At 34.9% G+C, this 22,745-nt stretch overlaps 2 protein-coding genes across 3 annotated transcripts; one reads left to right on the top strand and one right to left on the bottom strand.

Moving 5' to 3' along the window:
• Positions 1–7,139: 7,139 nt before the first annotated feature.
• On the top strand, positions 7,140–10,890 carry LOC147558128 (glucosamine inositolphosphorylceramide transferase 1-like). Its single transcript, XM_086659670.1, has 4 exons — positions 7,140–7,567; positions 7,667–7,789; positions 8,633–8,800; positions 8,920–10,890. Exons 1-4 carry the CDS (start codon positions 7,232–7,234, stop codon positions 10,600–10,602), a joined length of 2,310 nt encoding a protein of 769 aa, XP_086515796.1. The 5' UTR covers positions 7,140–7,231; the 3' UTR covers positions 10,603–10,890.
• A 1,046-nt stretch (positions 10,891–11,936) lies between these two features.
• LTA3 (Dihydrolipoamide acetyltransferase, long form protein) lies at positions 11,937–21,049 on the bottom strand. 2 transcript variants are annotated; one of them, XM_086659668.1, is made up of 24 exons: positions 20,604–20,846; positions 20,194–20,250; positions 19,862–19,922; positions 19,754–19,781; positions 18,891–18,940; positions 18,749–18,793; positions 18,569–18,642; positions 17,848–17,917; positions 17,526–17,637; positions 16,723–16,772; positions 16,577–16,621; positions 16,383–16,456; positions 15,953–16,022; positions 15,297–15,701; positions 14,432–14,492; positions 14,301–14,345; positions 14,126–14,209; positions 13,841–13,917; positions 13,696–13,758; positions 13,284–13,354; positions 13,125–13,185; positions 12,759–12,819; positions 12,591–12,671; positions 11,937–12,325 (listed from the first exon to the last, which is right to left on the bottom strand). In XM_086659668.1, exons 1-24 carry the CDS (start codon positions 20,693–20,695, stop codon positions 12,267–12,269), a joined length of 1,896 nt encoding a protein of 631 aa, XP_086515794.1. In that variant the 5' UTR covers positions 20,696–20,846; the 3' UTR covers positions 11,937–12,266. The 2 variants fall into 2 exon arrangements, with proteins under 2 accessions (XP_086515794.1, XP_086515795.1); XM_086659669.1 differs by lacking the exon at positions 19,754–19,781 and having other exon boundaries at positions 18,891–18,964; positions 19,858–19,922; positions 20,604–21,049.
• Positions 21,050–22,745: the final 1,696 nt, after the last annotated feature.

Genomic DNA, 22,745 nt, shown 5'->3' with positions numbered 1-22,745 from the left:
CAATGCAAAAATCCAATAATGTTCTTGAGTTCAATTTATAAACTAGTTGCGGACCATTATAAATTCCATGTTTTGTCTTTGATTTCGAGTTGTAAACTATTGCACTTGCGAACCATTGAAAATCATTTTTCAACAAAACATCAAATGTCTTTTTAGTTAAAGTACTTGCATCATTATAAGGATGTGAAATATATAAAGAAAGTCCCACATTGGATAATTAAAGGAAGTTGAAGGGTTTACCTTGCCCACTCGTATTGAGTATGAACGAAACAATAATCCAGTGCTTTGCGGAGTTTACACCATGCGTGACTTGGGCAATGGCCGTTTAGGACGCATTGGACACTTTAGAGGCGTCCGCACACACTTTGCATGTCGCTAGGAGCGTAGAAGCCTTTATTTTTTTCGTACCGAAGGCAATCTGATGGAGAAGATTAAATCTAAATATGAACGTTGCGATCTAACGGTCCCACTTAGATGATATTTTGACAGTTGTAAGTCAACTATGATGATCACAATCCCACAGACCAGAATAAACCTGTGAGATAGTACATCCTCGCTTCAAAAGATTGTGATTGTTCCCTCCAAATGTGACTACTTGTTAACAGTCACCTCTCACCTATAAATAAGCCCTAAAATCATACTTAGAAACTCACTTCGAATTAACAGAGTTTAAAGCATTCAAGAGTTTGACGTTCGAAAGATTTTCATATCCAAGTACCTCCAATTTGAAAAGGTAATCCGTTGTATCCTTGGAGATAAACTGCCTATACTGTTCTTATAATAAATAAGGAGTATTAATATTTTAAGGAAATAGATCACTTGTCTCGGTTCCAATTGAATTATTTTATGTTCACTACCCTCTATTTTTATTTTATTTGAAATACAATTCACATCTGGAATTTTGAAACAGTGTACGGACAGACTACTTTTTACGTAAGGATTTTATATTTTAGAATCCAGTCTGTTTATCTCTGATTAGTTTCAAAAGGAAATTATCGTTGTTTAAAATAGAACGATAAACCAGTATACTAATACAACAAGATATGTATAAATTGAAAAGATATTAGGGTTTTAGAGGTTTCTATTTCGATTTATTCTCACTATTGTTTTTTTTATTACGGATGAAGACTTTGTTTGTTTGATTATGGATGAAAATTTTGATTGGTTTTCATTGTCCATTAACATTAAGTCATGAAGAACAAGAAGTTTCGTTAGATTTGAAGATGAAGAAGAAATTAAAAAGATAAATTGTTCTAGATTTGCAAATCGTGTTTGAATTCTGCAAACAGAGTTTACATAATCAGCATGTCAGGTTCACATTCTGCAAACAAGTTTGCAAACTGAGTTTGATAAAAAATAGTGAAAAATGTCTTTTTTTTAAAAAAAAAGTATTGAAAGTGGATCTCGATAGAAAGATGACGAAAAATCTTTTCTAACTATATAAACTTTATCGAAATCCGACATCGAACTAAAAGGTTATATATTTTTTTACTTAAACAATAATTATAAAATGTTTGATGTTCTTTTTTTACCTATTTTAACTATTATTTAGACTCAAATATCTAAAACCCCTTCAAAAAAAATAAAAATGCGTAAATTGGCTAATATGATTCGGCCCCGAGACCATTTGAGTTAACTCCAAACAACCTACCAATAAGTTACTGCGACTTCAATGTTTTACCTACACGCATTTATAATTAGTATCGTTTTTAAATCAAAATTAACCAACTGCCTGAAAAATTGGCCCCTTGTGGTGAGGGATCAATACGGCACAACACACACCTGATGTGGAACCATTTATTATAGAGAAACTTCTAAACTTAGAGTATCTTTTTTAGTTTTCTAAGTGTCCCCTCATGACACTCTAAATTTTAAATTAATTTTTTAATTATTATTTTTACCATTAAATTTAAGAGTGGCATGTATATCAAATAGAATTATTCTCTATTGGAGACATCAAAAATTTAGAGTGTCTTTATTTTATTTTATTTTGAATTATTAGCGTGCCTCGAACTTTTTACCTCAAAAGTATAAGACTGAACCTCTTACCACTCCAATCAGGGGCGAGCCCACATAGGGGTCTGTGGGGGTGCAGGCCCCCAAGAGTACCCTAACGTGGCTCGCTAATGTTATGCGACATTTACCGCTATATTAGATACATATATATATATATATATATACATATTCCCGTTTTTCAAACACAATTGTTCCCTAGCTTAGTTGGTGAAGCGATTATGTTTCAACTTTGAGGTCAAGGGATTGAGTCCCACACACAACATTCTTTTTTCCTCGAAAATTTCTACTACTTGTACTTTTTTTTTCTAACATATCTACTACTTAAGTTAGTTGAAATTATTGTTTGGTTAGATGACTACTTATTAAAAATACATTATAAAGGTCATGCTTGGCTTAAAATTAGTTCTTATTAATTGAATAACTCAATTTTGACCTCCTCAAAGTGACCAACTAAATAAAATGGCCTCGTAGAGATGATGAGTTTTCTAAACGTCCCCCTTAATTTTGATTTTGTTTCGGTGACTTATATTTTGAATTTCAAAATTGTCTTTTTTAGACTTTTGCGTTGGTAAAACATGTTGTTAGAAAGAAAACTTAATCTTCATCTTTTCTTCAATTACGATCACTTCCTCTTCATCATGCATCTAGCATCGTTCTTCTTAATCTTAACCATTATCTCTTCATCCCCTCTTTTGTTTTTTATTTCAGTACATTTTGGGAATCTAGTTGGAGGAATGATCCTTGATCTATATTGAGAAAATTAGAGATTGATTGTTATACATCAAAATTACCACGGAATATCTTAACTATAAATAAAATTTTGTTAAAAATTTGCTTTTCGATTCTAGCTTGATCGTGTACTGTGGAATTCTTTCATTACCTATAACAAAGAGGTGCCCCCACTCATAAAAGTTTCTGGCTTCGCCACTGACTCCAATCAAGGGATGTTGACAGAGGGTATCTATTTTGTCATTAAGGAGAACTTCAATTCACAATTAAAACCGTAAGTAATTTATTTTTTTTTATTTTTTTTTTTTAGGGTCACTAACTTTGAACTCAATTTGGTTCCACTTTGACCCCAAGTTGCAACAGTCAGTCATCCCTAAATATCTCCTAATACCAATTCCACAAAGAAGAATAAGACCTTCTAGAAGTTCTTGTCCAAAACTGAGTCCTATTCCAAGAGTCAACCAGCCGCCTGGTTTGACGTATCCCCATTTACTTCCCTCTCTCCCACGTAATCCTAGCTGTCATCTAACCACAGGATCATCAATAATCGGACGGCTTAGAATTTCTCAATGTTCAATATCCCACTGGCTTTTTAGCAGCAGCCAACCTGGAAGATATTTTTGCTAGTGGCAGCTCCATAGAATGACAACCCGATTAAACCAATTTTGCTGGTTAAATAATGTTGAAATTGGACTAAATTGGATAGTTTTGATATCTTAAACTTTTTATTATTAATGGGATCACATTAGGTTAACTACAAAAGTAATTAGTGGTTTGTTCCGCTAATACTTCCGATTTTGAGTTAATCTACCTACTCCAAATAAAAATAGAAACGATATGTTATTTATTTATTTTATATTTTTCTTGCCACTGAATTTACACTCATTTGTCTGGATTGTTTTGTTTTTTTTCGCTAATAGACTTAAGAAAAACAAAATTATTTTACTTTAAATAGTTAATTTTATTTTTCTTATCTTTAAACAAACTAGGTTTCCTCCCCGTCCTACGGACGGGGAAGATCCCTCTTGGCTAACGCCGTTAGATCGAATATTTCTTATTTTCTTCAGTCCAAATTAAATTAATGGTGAAAAGTTTTTTTTTGGAAAAGTAGTTTCTTGGTAAACAATTTTTTAGTATTGAAATCTTTGGAATAAATTTTGACATAAATACAGGGAGTTTCAAAACCGATTTTCAAAACCAATTTACCTCTCTTGAAGAGCAACCGTGAGGATTAGTGGAGAGATTTGAGGGCACAACCTCCCTTTTTTCCTCTCTATTCTAAAGGTGGGTTACTTTTACTTAATTACCCCAAAAATATTTATGTAATTACAAAAATGTGTTTAAACGGTTTTTATTCATGAATTATCGTCCGTTGGATCAGGCTCCAACCAAATCTCTAAAATAAAATGGAGGGTCAGACTTATCCCCTAGATAACCGACCGACCTGTTTTAATATAATAGATATTGAATTTTTAATTAGCCTCCACTTTTTAAGGATGTTATAGTTGAGGGTATAGTTAAAGTTTAGCTTGTTACAAAGGTTTGCAATTGACTAATTCTTTTTGTTATTGTTAGTAAGTTACTTATCATCATATTATATATATTTTATGGTTATATTTACAAGAAAACACAACATTTGTGAATTATTTAAGTACAATAATGTTAATTATCATTACGATATAAAAATACAAAAGACCTCGACCGAATCTTCAATAATATGCTACAACCAAATTGATAATTACCATTATTATAAACACAAAAACCTTAATCAATTTAAGGTATTTTTCCATGGGATAGAAGTTATGATTATGATATTATTTGGACATTATAAAAAAATCAATCCAAGAGACTAAATGATTTATTTAAGAACACAAGTAAAGCAAAATGTTTCAAATGGGTTTTTGAGAGGTAGTCAGTCATCTTATACACCAGTAGGGCTACCAGATTCTTTCATTTCTACGATAGTTTCTCTCGGATTAGTTCAAAATTTAATTTGGATCCTGACAACATTTAATTCTATTATGAGTCGAGAAGAAACTCAATATTTGGGAGATTTTTCTTGAGAATCTCAGAGCATCTCCAATGTTAAACTCAAAGAAAACTCTAAAGGCATCTCAAATGCAAAACTCAAGAAAAATTGTAAACTTCATAGGTGTCAAATGTGAAAAGGGAATCCCTAAATGATCTCTTACCTACGTGTCAATTTAGAGATACTCTACTAGAAAACCTTCTCTAAATCAACACTCAAAAAAAATCTAAAACTTTTATTTTGATCATAAAATTAATTGATTTGTTAATGCGACACTTAGAGATCTTTAAGAGCACACTCTAAATTTAGAGTGTCATCTTGAAGATCTCTAAAATAAATCTTGCCACATCATCTTAAATATTCATGTTGAGTTTTACATTGGATATTGGTTTTTAAAGAGAAACTCTAAAAAATTTATGTGACACTCTAAGTTTTAGAATTTAGAGTTTGAGTGTTGCATTGCAGATGCTCTAATTATCTTGTGGTCAAGATTCAATTGAAATGTTCTTTCCTAGATGACACTATTGGGGTCTTAAATTCAAAAAGTCAATTCCCATGCAACACTCTAAAACTTAAAAATTACTTAAGTGTCATTTTCTAGATGGGTAGTTTTGTTTTATTGAGTGGATATGTCTTTTTTAATAGACTCAATAGTTTCATCTAAGAAAGAGAATGTCAATTGAGACTTAACAATTTTCCCTAGTTTTCGGTTGGAGATGTTCTTGATAGAAGGAATATCATCCAACAGAAGTCAATTATTTCTTTTAGAGAATTAAGGTTCATACTAGACTATTAATCTTAGGCTATGTTTGGTGTGCGGAAATGGCGTGGGAATGGAATGCCAGATCATTGTTTGGCTTGTGGGAATGGCGTGGGCCCGGGAATGTGATTCCCTCAAAATGGAGTAATAACAAGCCCAGTGGGGAGGTGGATTTGTGATTCTCATTCCCCTGGAATCACATATATTAATATTCATTGACAAATATATCCTTAACAAAATATTAAATTGCCAATTTTATTTTTTGTGGGATTTGGTGTTAATAAGTATTATTTATGTTCATGAACAAAATTTAATTTTAGATAAATTTCGATTTAGGTTTACGAACAAAAATTTATTTTAGATAAATTCTTATTAAGACATTTATGTATTATCTTTAAATTCTATCCCTTTGGTGTATCGTGTAATTATTTCATATCTACGAATTTGAATAAATAATACTAATTTTAATATATAACAAAAATGATGTGTATTTTATGTAGTTTAAGTAAGGGTAAAAATGAACTTTTACAAATATTTACATTCCTATTCCTATACGAACCAAACACCTAATTGGGAATATGGCAGGAATCAAATTCTCATTCCTGGTCAAATCAAACATCAAACTACAGTTATGTGATTCCCAGGAATCACATTCCATTCCCGCGCGCCAAACACTGCCTTATAGTTACTCGACATGCAAAAGTCTTTACTCTCTCTATGAAGTGAAAGTTCCAATTTACTTTACCATGTTACACTTACAAATAGGCATCTCTAATATACTTAGAAGTGGAAATTGAGTCTAATCAGAATATTGACATAGCTGGTTTATTTAGTACTTATATTGTCACAGATTTCAAACACTTCAAGAAGGTTTACAACTGTATTACTATCTTGACATATCCGAGCAGAGAACGATCCTCTCGATGTAAACGTAGATAGTTAATGGTGTTAAGTTTCTAGTTTTCAAATTCAAAACCAATTGACAATAAATATATTAGATTTATCTAATACAATTGATTTTTTGTAATTCTTTTTGGTTAGAAGGGTAACTAGATTGTTTGGTTATTATGATGGGTACCCTATTATGATATAAGACTATTCTGACCGATTCTTTACGTCATCAACATTAAATTTGATTAATATTTTTTTGTTTTTTGTCACTTTCAATATGTCGAACGTAAAATTTATTTTGACTATCAAATTTGTAGCTGAATGTGAATATGCTAAAAGAAAAAAAAAAAAAAAGCATTCCATTTTATTGTATTCCTCTCTCCTCTCTCCTCTCATACACTTTTTTTTTTTTATGAATTGTTTATAGGAGAACCTTTCCCCCATTGTGTTTACCACTTTCCCCACTAAAATAAATAAAATAGATCCAACCTTCCTTGCTAAACTCAATTAGCAACACCTTTGGCTTTGGTGGAGTCATAGTCTAAATTTTTTCTTTTTGGAAGAGAGAGAAAGTAGACCCTGTTTGGTTTTGTTTAATTTTGGAAAAAGAAACTTCAAATCTGAAAAAATGCTTTTAATTCCATTTGCCTCGCAAAGACAGTTCAACAATGCTCCTCCTACATTATTTATTCTCACAACACCAAGAAGAACAACAAGGTAACAAGAAGAAGAAGATTCCATCATCATCTTTGGGTCTTCTTCTTCTTCTTCCCCAAGAACTAAAATTGAATTGATTTTCTTCGGTTATGGGTTCTAGCCCTATTATCGGAATCAGTAACAACACCAGTAATAGTACTAGTACTAGTACTACCAGTAGTAATAACAGTTGTTGTGATATGAGTCTCAAGTGTTGGTGTAGATGGAGATGGGATCATTGTTTTCTCTCTCCAACTTTTCTCTTCTTTCTTTCTTCCTTCATTATCTTTGGTTTCATCGCTACCCTTTACTCCTGGCTTGCTTTTTCCCCATACCCACCTCCTTCTTTATCTTCTTCTTTAGGTTGTCAAAATGACAACGAAGGTTCTTGGTCGATCGGTGTTTTCTATGGGGATTCTCCATTCTCTTTAAAACCTATTGAATCTGTAAGTCTAATTTTGTGTTTTTTTTTTCTTTCTGAGATCTGGGTTTTTGTTTGTTGAAATTTCTGATTGAATTGATATTTGGGTTTGAATCTGAATTAGGTAAATGTGTGGAAAAATGAAAGTGCGGCTTGGCCAGTGGCAAATCCGATTTTTACTTGTGCTTCTGCTTCAAATGCTGGGTTTCCTAGTAATTTTGTGGCTGATCCTTTTCTTTATATTCAGGTAATCTTTTTTATTTATTTGATTTTGAAGTTGCCACAGTTGTTAGGGTTAGCCAGTAGACTAGTAATTGATGAACAATTGAGTTGCTAAAGTGAATTTATTAGTGAGTTATTTTCATCTTTCAAAGAACTTGCATGATACTATCTTGAAGGGATTGTTTGGTCTATTGAGGCACATAGTTTCGAGTTTTTTTTTACTCCGCCTCTTGGGTTGTTTGTGGTTGCTCTTATGTTGTTAGTAGGCGATAGGAAATACCTAAAAGGTTGAATGGATCTTGATGAAAACTTGTGATCGTATTGGCCACTGGGTAGTTTGTTACCCAATCTTGATGACGAACGAGTTACGGGTCTCTTGAAAGACTTCATTCGGGAAGTACAAATTAACTCGAATGAGAGGAGTCATTTTGAGACGACCCCATCTTCGTCTATGAAAAATGGGTTTTACTCCTTGGGATGCAGAATAGTGAAATGAAGGATTGCTCAAGCCAGGCCACTGACAGCTCTTAGACTGAACATTTATGTAATTGCTGTAGGATGTTGTTTTAATTGAGCATAATTTACCCTGCATTATAAGTCAATACCTTTACTCCAGAATCTGCAAAATGTTTTCGCCAGTCTAGACAAGCTTATTATAACATTCTCCTATTTAACAAAGAGAATAGTGAGGATATTTTGATTCTCTTGTTGTGAATTTGTTCATAAGCAATGCCTTGAACACTTCCTGTTAACCATAAGTTGATCTATGTTGTTGCTGTCTCATTTTTGTGAGCATTTTGCTTAAATTTGCCTCTTAATCGACTCTGGAATGCCTTCTCCAACAACTTATACTGGCTGCATTATACAGGGGGATGCACTATATTTGTTTTATGAAACCAAGAATTCTGTCACTATGCAAGGAGACATTGGTGTTGCAAAAAGTATAGATAAGGGTGCAACTTGGCAGCAATTGGGAATCGCGTTAGATGAGGACTGGCATCTTTCTTATCCATATGTTTTTGAATATGATGGACAAGTAAGTATCAACTCTTAGTAGTTTCCATAGCTTAAGAGTGGAGGAACTTTTCGGTTGGGCCACCTCTTGACTGGCTTTTCTTTTCCGTAATTTTGGTTTCTGTTATCTGTTTTGACCAGATATATATGATGCCTGAAGGCAGTCGGAAGGGGGATATTCGTCTCTATAGGGCAATAAATTTTCCACTCCAATGGACACTGGATAAGGTTATCATGAAGAAGCCCTTAGTGGACGCATTTCTCATTAATTTTAATGGCCATTACTGGCTATTTGGGTCAGATCATAGTGGTTTTGGCACTAAGAAGAATGGACAACTAGAAATCTGGTACAGTGACTCCCCTATGGGTCCATGGAAACCACACAAGAAGAATCCTATATATAACACCGATAAGAGCTTCGGAGCGAGGAATGGAGGCCGGCCATTTGTATATAACGGAAACCTATACCGCACGGGTCAAGACTGTGGTGAAACATATGGGCGCCGAACCCATACCTTCAAGGTGGAGGTGCTCACAAAAGACGAATATAAAGAAGTGGAAGTCCCATTAGGGATCGAAGAGTCTCGAAAAGGTCGAAATGCTTGGAATGGTGCTCGTTATCATCACCTTGATGTACAAAAGCTAAGTACTGGTGAATGGGTTGGGGTAATGGATGGTGACCGGGTTCCTTCGGGTGACTCTTTTCATAGACTAATTGTAGGTTCTGTAGCAATTGCACTTGTGGTTGCCCTTGTTATGCTAGTAGGGTTTTTGCTTGGAGCCGTCAAGTGTATTTTACCACTCAACTGGTGCTCCCACAGCATGGGGAAGAGAAGTGATGCGTTCTCAACATGGGATCGGCCAAACATGTCGTCTTCTAAGCTAAGGCGGTTTTATACGCGCTTGAACAGAGCAAGTTTGTCTGTCAGAGGTCGGATGAAGCCCAACTCTTGGCCCCGGAAAGTAGTTTTCACTTTAATGTTTATAATTGGCGTGGCTCTAATATGCATTGGTGTTAGTCACATCTATGGTGGTAATGGTGCGGAAGAAGCTTACACATTGAAAGGTCATCATTCTCAGTTCACATTACTAACAATGACGTACGATGCTAGGCTATGGAATTTAAAAATGTATGTGAAGCATTACTCGAGGTGTTCATCTGTTGGAGAAATTGTAGTAGTTTGGAACAAAGGGGAACCTCCAAAGCTAAGTGAACTAGATTCTGCAGTGCCGGTTAGAATCAGAGTAGAGAAGAAAAATTCATTAAATAATCGTTTTGAGATAGATCCTCTGATAAAGACTCGGGCAGTACTCGAGTTAGATGATGACATTATGATGACATGTAACGATGTTGAACGAGGATTCCAAGTATGGCGAGAACACCCAGATAGGATAGTTGGGTTTTATCCACGACTTGTAGACGGGAAACCATTAATGTACAGGAATGAAAAATATGCTCGAAAACGTCAAGGATATAACATGATATTAACAGGAGCAGCATTTATGGACAGTAAGTTGGCATTTGAGAGGTATTGGAGTGAGAAAGCGAAAGCGGGTAGAGACTTGGTGGATAAGTACTTTAACTGTGAAGATGTGCTTCTAAATTTCTTATACGCAAATTCAAGTTCGTCAAGAACAGTCGAGTATGTTAGACCAGCTTGGGCTATCGATACATCTAAGTTCTCTGGGGTAGCGATAAGCGGAAATACTCAAGTTCATTACAATATAAGATCAAATTGTCTTCAGAAGTTTTCAAAGATATATGGTAGTTTGCATAGTGAAAGATGGAAATTTAATGGAAGGAAAGATGGTTGGGATGTATAGGAAGAAAGTTTCTAACAAGAACAGGTTATTTGCTACTCATTTTCTTTTTTCTCTTCCTAGTGTTGCTGCTATTTTTCACTCAACTGTATAATTTCTTCTCTATATTTTTGTTTCGTTTTCGGCTTTGTCGAATAGGTTAGTTAATTAGTCATATGTACATTGATGTTTTCATGGCTTGTTTTTTTATCTTCTTTTTCTGTCTTGCTATGCATTTAGGGTTTTTTCAGTTTCTATTGTGGAAAGTTGGTAATGTTTGTTAAATAGGAAGACAAAGTGAATTCACAATTACATGATCCTTTCTCTTTATTTACAAGCATTTTATATTGGTTGAAGATATCAATCGCATCTGAATAGGGATGTTTTCTCTTATTTATGTTTTGGTTGAGTAAGATTTTGAAATTTATTCAGTCAAGAGCAATGACCACGACTAGTTGGAAAGAAAAAAAAAAAAGTGTCTCTAAAGGTGCCCCATCCTTTTGCTCCCCATTCCTCTCTTGCCCCAATCCGTGGGCCTCAGACTGAACAATCCGAGGTCCACGAATTGCAGCAGCCTAAGGGTCCTCGCACTGGGATTAATCCGTGTTGTTCAAGCCTAGCACGGATAAGCCTAGCACGGATTACGCCAGTCCGAGGGCGGCCGCAAAAAGAGGAGGCCAAAAAGTAAAATTAAGGGGTGACACCCAGAAAAAAAAAAAAAACCGGGTTAGTTGGGTCTGTCTGAGTGGTAGCTGGTAAGACCCGACAGGAGCCGATCAGAAGTGTTAATTCTAGGATTGAAGATTTTCAAGTTTATTCCATATCATATACAGGTGCATTATTGATTGAACCAATAATGCAAATATGGTAACTTTTTTATGATTGTTTCTCTCTCTAATCATCTTAACTTTACAACCTTTTACACTTCATATAGAAGATAAAATATTGGCAAGAAAAAGAAGCCCTAGATCGTGGGTAATACCAAATATGTGCTCTTTGTCCTTCGCAAGGAAATCAATGCACAAGTGGTCTAGGATGGCCCCATAATCTACAACTTATATCACATACTCCTTTTTTTTGATAGATTTGATATAATATACTCATTATTCTTAACTTCTGATTATCTTAAATCCTGTTATTTTTTGTTGGGATGAATTTTGTAAATTAGGGTTTGAATCAAATTAATATTTTTAAATTAATGAATGTCAACTGCCCCAGATTTGCATGGTCATGGCCAGGGAAGTTCATCTGTTCTGTTTATATTCTAGTAGTACTGGTTAGTTAACCACTTAGGTGTTTCGCTATTTAGGTTTTGGAGTTTAGGGTTCTTCAGGAAATAACATGATACATAATGAGTATACGAGAACAATTTTATTCGCTTATATTCATAATAGTCTCATTCAAGGAATTTGTCAGCTGCTTGTAGTTCTGAGTCAATCTGAACTGCAAAAAAACAGAACCTTGAACCTAATGTGTTACCTGAACAATTCAGACATCAGTTCCAAAGAATATGGAAAATACAGTTATCTGTAACGGAGAAGGATTAAAAGCACAAATACAAAATCATGTTTTCATGGTATCTTCATTGATCTTGGAGTTTCGAAATGATTCCGAGCTAGAAGAGATATCTCGCACAATGATTCGTGAAAAATAACTTAAAGACTTCAAGGGTTTCTCTGATGCTTTGATCATAAGAGGAGTCTTCGAATGTCATTGAAGTTTGAATTCAAAGCTTTAAGGAATGAACCTGCAAATAAATTGATAGATAACTCATAAAAAATTGTTTTATCCTAAGCAATTCAAATACGTCTTAAGTCTTGTCTGAATTGTTCGGTTAGTGGCTTAACTCTTTGATGGTATAAGAAAGATATTTTTGTACCCATTTTTCATATCACTCGGGCATGAGAAGTAATGAATCAAATTTGGAACTCTTAAAGGCTCAGAAGTTTTGAAAGACTGGCAACGCAATTCAACAGATAAAACAACAGAAGATGGGTTTTTAGTTTACGTACTTCCGACTTTGCCATCAAAAACACGATGATCGGCTGATAATGTTAAGTTCATTCTTGTGACAACTCCAGGTTTCTCTTGTCCTGCAAAAGAGAAAACAAAAGTTAATAAAGAAGTTATTCGGAAATTTCAAATAATTAAGTACAATGTGAAATGCAAATATTTCTTACCATCGCTGCCAACTATAGGTTCAACAATCTTGTTACCTCTACCCACCGCCATAATGCACGCCTGCAAAAAAAGTATGAGAAGGACACTAGTTCGACCTTTTAAGGTCCTTACTTGAAATTGTAAAAAACAGATGAAATCTTTTATAATACAAAAATGAGTAAGAAATGATCGATGAGAATCTGGAATGTAGAACTTGAAATCAGAGGTTTCTAATGTCCCCAAGGAGACCGTGCACGATATAATAGATCCCCATGGAAAAGGGATGTCCAAAGTGAAGATCTAAGTTCATGTGGGATTGTTGAGACTTGAGACAGAAATCTTGTCACGCAATGACATGAAGGTCGATTCAAGAAGATCAGTTGTACCTGTGGAGGGTTAATAATCGCACAAAATCGATCCACTGGAAACATTCCCAAATTTGAAATGCTGCATGCAATTAGAAACAAGTTTAATATTCACCACCATGTCAGAAATAAAAACAGGAGGCAAGTAGATTATAATGTGGACCAAGATGACAAGTCCACCTGAATGTTCCTCCTTGAAATTCGTTTGGTGAAAGTTTCCCTGTTCGTGCTTTCTCTGCTAATTCTTTAACCTGAAATGAGAACGTCAAGTTTGAGAAAGGTCATCGCTGAATAATGTCATCGATTTTTCCGATAAGGCAGTTAAATGATAACCAGAAATAATAAAAGAAAAACTATTTGGAAGGAGTAGTTGAAGTTCTCTCTGATAATACTAGATTTATTCAAGTGCACTAATATGGAGAACTTAAGCTATTGAGTACTGGCAAAACATAATTCTGTTTAGAGCTTAGGTTTTTTCAAGAAACAGCATCAAGGAATAACAATATAAACTCAATGTTTATTACTTGAAGTTCCAGAGGAACTATAGATTCATCATATTTTCCCAACAAAAATAAATACTTTATGTAATCACCTCTGCAGAAATTGCTGAAATAGTCTTTTGATCGGCATTCCGCACAATTGGAGTCATCAAACCCTGATCGTCAAAATTCATTAGTTCTTGTAAGAGCTGGCTACATTGTCAAATTTCTCAAACAAAAAATTGCCTGCAAAAGTACCTTTTCAGTTGCCACAGCAATTGAAATGTCAACAGAATCGCAAAGAATCACTTCTTCTTTCTCAGCATCCCAGTAAGCTGCCCATGTAGCAACCAAGTATGATTAAAGTTAACTATAAGAAACTACTCAAACAAGAACTGTTGGAACACAACATAAGGAAAACCAAGATAGTATGTAGCCACAACAATCGGATCCGGCATCCTTTCAAAATACACTTCCCCTCTTACTCTCTAGAAAATAGATATGGAGTTATGGACTGCTTAAACTCTATCTAAAATGTTATACCGTTAGCTTCAGGTACATTTCTTAGAGCAATTGCAACAGCCTTGATGACAATATCATTTACTGAAACCTTAACATCATGCTTCTCTGCAAAAAGAAATGGAAATGATTGTGTTCATGGTGTTACTAGAGAGCTATAGCCAAAGTAAACAAAGATAAACTTAAGCATTCACATTACCTTTAAGGTCCTTTCTAAAAGTGAGCAGAGGATCCAGTAAAACATCTGATGACAATAATCGGGTCTTTTAAGTTGCTGAATGAGTTAATTGATAACAAATGTAGTCAACTAATAGCTTATATGGGTCAAACCTGATGTTAAATACAGATGAGGTGTACTTTGTTTAGATTCCAATAACCTTCTTGCTATCACCTGAAATAAAAAAAATATAGGGTTCTCACAACATATTTGGAAACATATCTCTGACTCATCAATAAAGTCTCCAATTTAGAAAATGAAAAATTCCTATGTTCAATGTGAACGCTTCTCTTTTCTTACAGCCGACAGCTTCTGTCGAAATTATCAGTTCAGAATTTTTTCGAAGGAACAGTATAACTAAGCATGGAGTGCTCAAGCTCTCTAAGCAAGTGAAGCATATATGTTGATATTAAGATAGTCCAGAACCCTTAAAGTAGGAAACTCCTGCAAAGATGTCTGGATTTGGAGAATCCCAAGATATTGTACATCTAAAGTCTACTACACCTTCCTTCAACTCAGCCTTCCATTATCAGAATTAAAGATCGATCCTTCCACGGCGTAGATAGATGATAGACCCCACTTGCAAGATTACTATTGATAAAGTTTTTTCCTAAGATATCTCTAGATCCTAGACAAACCCTTGAGTGGGACAGCCATTCGTAAAGAAGTCCTGAACCATAACCAGTTAAAATCAAAAAATCTATAGAAGAACAAATGGTAGTACACTCCCTCTGACTTCTCATAGATGAAAATTGTCCTGGAAGCGGCAGATCTTGCGCGTGGATCTCAAGTGATTCCTTCCAGTCGGGCAATGACGTGATGTATTGTTAAATCAAGTCATACTTGAAAAGTAAGTCATAGACGCAATTTGAGACATATTTCATAATACTGTTCGGAAACAAATATAACCTAGCTCGTAAGCTACAAACAGAGAAACTATAGTTAAATACATAAGCAATTTTAACAATAAATACTTGCCTTCCGAATTTGACTGTTTGGTAGATCTTCGTAACTATCTGAATGTGAAGACTCGGAAGTAGATACTTGAGATGCTTGTGGCAGGGTCTGAGGTGATGGAGCTGATTTCGTTTTAGATTCATGAGAAGTTTTTGATGATCCCTTTCCAGACTTTATTGCCGCTAAAACATCTCCTTTCAGAAGGGTACCACGTGGTCCTGATGCATGCAATGAAGATGCATCTAATCCAAATTCTGTAATCAGCAACTTTGCCGATGGACTAATCCTGCTGAAACCTGTTTTCTGTGATATTCCTTCTTTCTGTACATCTTGCTGAGTCGAGTCGGACGACTTTTCCTTCTTGACCTCTGAAGCACTAGAAATTGTAGTACTAGAGATGGTTTTAATATCATCTGGATCCTCAACCTGGAAATTAACCAAGATTACTGTTCACAACATACTAGGTTCCTTTACTGTGATAGCTCCAACAGAAAACGGAAAAAAAAAAACCGCATGGTAAATGAGAAAAGATGAAAATGAATAATCTGAATTTGATTATAAGAAATCTTGGAGAAATAAAGCGCCTCTAATCTATATAATGAAATATTGCTTATCTTGAAAGGCAGTCCATGAGGAAATACAGGACCGATATATGTACAAGTAAAATTAGAACTTACTGTTATTGCAATAGCTTGTCCCACCGCGACATCCTTTGAACCTTCAGGCACAAGTATCTTGGCGAGGAACCTATAAAGTGTTTCCAGTCACAAATCAAAGCATGAGAATCAAAGAAGTTAAATTTCAAACAATCAAGTGAAAGTGCTCTTAGTCAGATTCATCATTACTGAAAGGTTTACAAGACTGGAGGTTAAGTTACAAATAAAATCTTGGATCCACCAAAACAACAGATCACAATGGGCTATGTGAGAAGAAATAGAAGCATGATCTCAAACAAACAGCAAGAGAAAAAGCACAGGATACAATTGTGGAGGCTGTGTTGAAAATTTATGGGAAACAGCACAATGCAGTATGCGACTTGGCACTTCTTCATGTGAATATCCTCTATCTGCCCCAACAAAAACATAAAGAAAAACTAAACATTCTTACCCTTCTTCGAGACTCTCAAACTCGAGGGTAGCTTTATCTGTCTCTATCTCGCATATCACATCGCCGACTTCTATCTGATAAATCCAATAAAAGATCAAGAAGGGTTGACTGACTGATTTAACATTGATAGTACTAATTTTTTGTTTCTTTTTGTATACCAACAAATTTTAACAGGATATCAAATATGAATTGACCTTATCCCCTTCTTTCTTTCTCCACTTTGCGATGTTGCCTTGGTTCTGCTCAAAACGTGAACTCAATTTCAGCTCGATCCAGAATAGAAGAAAGAAAGCGTAACTGAAAACTGAGCTATATGTGTTCCTTTTCGCAAATATCTTACCATGGTAGGGGACAACGCTGGCATGTCAAGAACAACATGTGGAGGAAGTTCTGCAATGACATAAACATAGAATTTCATTTAGTAGATTGTACATCATTAACTTCTAATTGCAAACGAACTCTTTATTTAACTGAAGATTCTCATTGTGATACTGTTACAACTACAATTTGAAACTTTGTTATCATTTGAGTGGGACTATTTTCAGACACGACATGAAAATGTTAGCTACTAGTGAAGTTTGGCATTCTTTAGTGTTCATGAAGAAGGCAATCCTTCCAGTTCTCCTTTGCTTCTCCCATATACTGAATAGTATCAGATAATATCAAACCATTACCCAGACAAATACAATAATCTGGTGTTAGAATGTACTATTTGATACCATAAAATGGCAAAGCTAGGAAGAATAAAGATTTTAATGAATTTCGCGTAGAGTATGAATAAAAGAGTAAAAGTGACGCTTAGCCATAAGCAAGAAGTGAATCGGTTCTCAGATTATGTGGGTAAATAGCAAGATAATTGGCGAAGTACTGAACCTTAAAAAGGAAGTAAGAAGTAATTCAGCTGAAAGAAATTGTTTTACTGATAGTTAATGGATAAAGTTAAATAATATTAAGAGGGAAGGAACAGTTTGACGCGGTGATGTTTATCCCAGGTGGTTAAAACAGTTCGCATAACGTTTTCTAGACCAAAATTATATACAAAAAACCAGAAGAAACTACAAACTTCATCTTGATTCCCTATGGCAAAAATGGAAGAGATCTCCTTTAAGCAATTACTATTACGAGAAACAGAAAGTCATGTACCAGCAGATGAAATTTGAGTTCCACTATTTTGTTTGGCTGGTGTTTCTTCTTTCACCTCTGAACCACTAGATGTATTAGTTGGAAGATTCTTAATGTCATCTGCATCCTCAACCTACAAAACCAGTAGAACTAAATGAGAAACATTATGTGTCTTAACTAACAAGGTTCCAAGTGATAGACGGCACATACAACTAATAGCAAAACCTAAAATAACAAAATCATGACTAAGTTTTTTCCACTGAACAAGTAAAGGACTGTTTAGAGACAGTCCTCCACGAGAATCGGAAAGGAACAATACATATATCAACCTTAACAAACTTACTGTTATTGCAATAGGTTGCCCCACAGGAACATCTTTTGAACCTTCAGGGGCTAGTATCTTAGCCAAGAACCTGCAGAGAACATTTATCCAGAAAACCCAAGTGAGACCAACTGACCAATAAGAAGCTCAAAAGTTAATCCTAAACAAGTACGTAGGTAGAAGCTCAGCGGTGGCTTTATTCAATTAAAAGTTAAAAATCATCCTAACTAGCATGCTCAAGCTTACATTTACATCAATCTGACTAAAACAAAGATATATTAATCAAAGTTAAGAACTCGAGGCTTACAAGCCAACATGGTATAACAGGTAACCCTCTTCTTACGGGTTTCCATATCCGAACCGTAAAGCTGATGACAATCCAAATCTAAAGAGCAATTAATAAACAGAAACAAATAAATAAAAATATAATGATCTTATATTATGGTATGCTATGCTAGCTGTAGGATCCTCACGTGCTATTTACATTTAGGATGACCAAAGTGACAAAGTTATACATGAAATTGGCACCTAATGGAGTTTTAGATTAATAAGATTGTACAAATAAAAAAAAGACAAGCATAGTTGGGTTAATGAGAACAAGTCATCCTTAAGAGATCATGGGCTCCAAAAGGAAATAAGCAAAACTGTAGCAAGTTGCAGTATTTGCAGGTTGAGCTGATCTTCTTTCTGAGGAATTGATTAACATGCACAGAAATAGCGGAAATAGAAGTTATAGAATTACCCCTCCTCAAGACTTTCAAATTCAAGAGTAGCTTTGTCCGTCTCAATTTCACAAATTACATCGCCCACTTCTATCTGTTCCAATTAGTTAGTCAAGAGTCTATGACTTGTTACAACAATAAAATAGCGTGAAATAAGATTGATTTTGTCGTTGAAAACTACCAAAGAAAAGATAAATGACCTTATCTCCTTCTTTCTTCCTCCACTTAGCAATGTTACCCTGGTTCTGCAAAGCGCAGACGAATATAAATACAACCTCAGCTCTGACAAAATCCAGTATGATAAAAGCTGGTGAAAGTTAGTTCCTTAACCACTTCTCTTACCATTGTAGGTGATAATGCCGGCATTGATAGAACAATATGTGCAGGAGCCTCTGCAATAACACAAAAATATCCCACTAACTGTTAGATAAGGATCCCTTACCCTGCAAAAGTAACAGCTACTTTCCTCTATATAAACAATCACTATAACCAGATCGAAATACACTTGTAGAAGAAATCATTAAGCTTGCACATATATAACCAATGGGGTACGGGTACCTATTTAAGTCTATGTTCACAGTAATTCCAAAAGGTATTTTACCGAAGAGGCAAAGATGGTAACTCAGTAACGAAATTCCTCTCTATGAATATATATATAGATGCTGTACTATTTCTTTGGCTGGGTTTGTAGAGACGGAGACCTCTAGAGCTATCACGCAATGGAACTAAAGTCCAGACTTCTGTGACATATAACAATTTGCAAAATGCAACTTGTGTTTTACTTTGTCATATTTTGCCATCTTGTCATCGATAGTCATGGGAACGTACCTGCATATAACTAGCTAAAGATCCTGGCATGACGTTTTGGACTTTTGGTATTTAAGTGACACATATCGTGATTCCTCAAACAGTACCCTAGTAATGGTTAGTTTGTAACTCAGGAACTGTGTTAACTGTTGGGATCATAGTACAAATCATATCTTACTGCCGGGACACCAAAGCTAGCATGAAAGAGTACTTAGGATAGATACAAAATGGTTACTAATAAATGGTTTTTCAGATTAGACTAATCAGAGAAACTTTTGTGAACGGGAAGAGTTATTCAATATGATAGTATCATCACACAAGTAATTTTAGGACTCGCACGCCATAAACCTTAACTAACAACTAAACACAAAGGAGAAGAAATTTTAAGAATGCCTTACCAGAAGAAGAGAAAAATCGAGCTCCATTCTGCAGGTGTAACATATAGCTCGAAATCAGAAAATTCCTAGCCAAGATGAAAAGAAACTTTGTACATTTGAAATACTGACCTCGAAAACTGTACGACTGTGAAAAACTCCACCAACCATTGCCATTGGTGATGCCACTGGTCTAAGATTAAGAGTTAAAACAACCAAAATTACAAACAACAAAAGCAGTCACAAACGAAAAAAAAATAGCAGGAAAAGTAATTAAAGGCGGCAGCGACAGAGAGAGGGATCGATTCCCTGAAACGATGACTAGTAAACTATTTGCATCTTAAACTAGTCGAAATGATATTTTGGCTCTTGTAGCAAACATATTCTATGTCAGAAATTATACTTTTAGGTTTTAATCATCGAACTTGATCAGAGTTACAAGAAAATAGATAAAGAATACTAACCTCAACAAAGTGCCATTACCGGCACCATCACTGAAACAATTATGAGCATTCGCCAAGCTGAACGAACATCAGGAATTCAATCAGAAGCTAGTGGTATATAGCGTTCAATCTTATATGGAAAAATGTGGATGAACAAATCGATCAATCAAAGTATACTACTCAAAAGCTAACCAAATTATCCTTGTGTGAATTCGATGAAAAAGTATAGATAGCTAAAATCTGATTTTCTATTGACTTCTAAGAAGCAAAATAGAAATGATTGATCAATTCACAAGGAGAAACTAAAATACTGAAATTAGCGTATGATGATTGTTTAGAGGTTAATTGCTTCATTCATCATTGACTCAAAAATGGCGGAAAAAAGCAATCAATCGTAAAAAGCAGATGAGAGAGAGAGAGAGAGAAGGTACCGTGTGAAGGATCGAGAGGAAGTCGTAGGGCGAGAACGTAAGATCGAAGGAGAACGAGATAGAACCAGACGACGAACTTGAGAGAACGCCATCAGAGAGAGAGAGAGAGGAAGAAAGAGAGAGAGAGAGGGAGATCGGAATCGAACCAAAATTTTATTTGTTTTCCGTGGAGAGAATACGGTGGTGTATGTTAATTCAGACCAGTTTGGTTCGGTTCGGTTTGGTCTCCTCTTCGGCCAGCCCTGCCTTTTCCCAATTCCCATCCCCTCAGCGTCTGGTGAGCCAAGATAGAAAGAAGTTAGCATTCCAAAACAATATTATTAGAGCATCTCCAATGCAAAACTCAAAAAAAATCTCTGTTCATCATGTGTCAAATTCTATTTGAGATTCTCACTTCTAGATGGCGTTAATAGAGATCCTCAATTATTATTTTTTTGTCTCCAATGCAAAACTCTAAACTCTAAACTTATCTTATTTACTTATGTGACATAGTTATTTTTGTAAATAAATAATTAGTTATTTTAGAAAATATAGAAGACTCGATTTCTATTGGTTGAAAATCAAAATAGAGTGTTGCATTGGAGAGGATTTTTAAGAAAAAAACTCTAAGAATCCTAAGTGGCACTCGGAGTTTCTAAGATTGAGCGTTGCATTGGAGATGCTCTTACCCCTAGGAAGAGAGATTTTGATATTCGCACTCCGGACACAGAATATTCTATCAACGGTGTTAAGTGAGATGCGTATGTGATACATAACTTTTTGTTACCCATCGTTAAGATATTATAACGTATTTACATGGTTTTTGTTGCTATATTTTATTTTAATTCAAACTTACAAATACTGAGAATTAGATTGTTATCACGATACAAAATTCATGAATATTGGCTAGAAGTGAATCTTGTAGTTAGATGATGGGTAAGTAATAGGATGGCTTCTTAGGGTCCCATCAGAGAGAAAATTTCAAGTGTTTCGTAGAGTTGTAGAGTAATGACAGAGTGCCTTTAAAATATCGTGGGCTCTTCTTGATTCGTCGTCATCTTCTTCCAAAAATCCTAATGACTCCCATCTAGGGTTAATTCAGTGATCAACGACGCGTATTGTTCTCGACAAACTTTTTGTTCCCTATGAGCACGGGTTTTACCTAATATATATACATAATACTTGTACATTTGTTAAATAAAATAGTTTTACTTATATGTATGTAAATACATCGCTACATGTGTTTATGATACCTGAAAAGGGCGATGAAACCGTGAACTGAGTTGGTTTAAATTAGTATTTGAGAAACAAATAGAACCAACAGTTTTGTAAGAGAAAATGTTACTTCAATTACACTTGAGTTGGGGTTTCGGTAATATACGATTATTAGGTTCCCACGAAAGACAGGGACATCTTTGGCCGGCCTAGCAGTCGCTGGGATTTCATGGCCCCATGGTCCGGGCTCAAAAGAAAAAAAAATCCCTATACCCTAAAATAGGTAATAGTAATTTCATTTATATAAACCCTGATACATATCTAAAAACAAAAGAATGAAATGGACATACGTCTCTCACAGCATTCGAAGAGGTACCACCACTAGGATTTAAAATTTTAGCCTACCAGAGCCCTAATTCTCCATCCCTAACTACACTATCACAAAGTCATACTTTTGAAAAGCATGTTTATAAACACAGGTTGCTTAATAAGAATTTATAATACTATTTAGAGTTATTTCTTTTTTGACCTCCTACTTTGTGACCAGCTTCCTTCTTGACCCCATATTTTTCATAAATTCAAATTTAACCCCTATTTTCAAGCAAATGTCATAACTACCCTTCCTAATTTCAAGATAAAAATATTAAAAAAAAAAAAGATATTTCCACCTCACCTATTTTTAAGTAAATGTCATAATTACCCGGATTATTTTTTTTATTAATATTTTTTTGAATTTATGAACAATAGGGTGCCAAAAAGGAAGCTGGTCACAAAATAGGGGGTCAAAAAGGAAATAACTCTACTATTTATGTTCCTAACCCCAAGTATTTGGAAATAAGTGTTAAATGATCTTTTACACTAGGGTTCTTTTTACCTCACTTGCTCAACCCTAATTGTTAATGGAATTTATCTTCTTATATTTATTATTTTTTTAAAAACACCAGTGTG

This window comes from Eschscholzia californica, unplaced genomic scaffold, assembly GCF_041429995.1.
Source record: "Eschscholzia californica isolate CP2 unplaced genomic scaffold, dmEscCali1.0.p SCAF_2, whole genome shotgun sequence".
In the NCBI taxonomy this organism is placed as follows: domain Eukaryota; kingdom Viridiplantae; phylum Streptophyta; class Magnoliopsida; order Ranunculales; family Papaveraceae; genus Eschscholzia; species Eschscholzia californica.
Note: the sequence above shows the minus strand (reverse complement) of the source record. Positions and strands in the feature narration are given on the sequence as shown.

Bases quoted from the DNA above. Each gene is read 5' to 3' on its own strand.
- LOC147558128 (XM_086659670.1), top strand. From the start codon at position 7,232: ATGGGTTCTAGCCCTATTATCGGAATCAGTAACAACACCAGTAATAGT. The intron at 7,790-8,632 runs GTAATCTTTTTT...TGCATTATACAG, and splicing joins ATCCTTTTCTTTATATTCAG to GGGGATGCACTATATTTGTT. The intron at 8,801-8,919 runs GTAAGTATCAAC...TGTTTTGACCAG, and splicing joins TTTTTGAATATGATGGACAA to ATATATATGATGCCTGAAGG.
- LTA3 (XM_086659669.1), bottom strand. From the start codon at position 20,908: ATGCTAACTTCTTTCTATCTTGGCTCACCAGACGCTGAGGGGATGGGA. The intron at 20,251-20,603 runs GTACCTTCTCTC...ATGTTCGTTCAG, and splicing joins TCCTCTCGATCCTTCACACG to CTTGGCGAATGCTCATAATT. The intron at 17,918-18,568 runs GTAATTCTATAA...TGTTCTCTGCAG, and splicing joins TTTGAAAGTCTTGAGGAGGG to GTTCTTGGCTAAGATACTAG.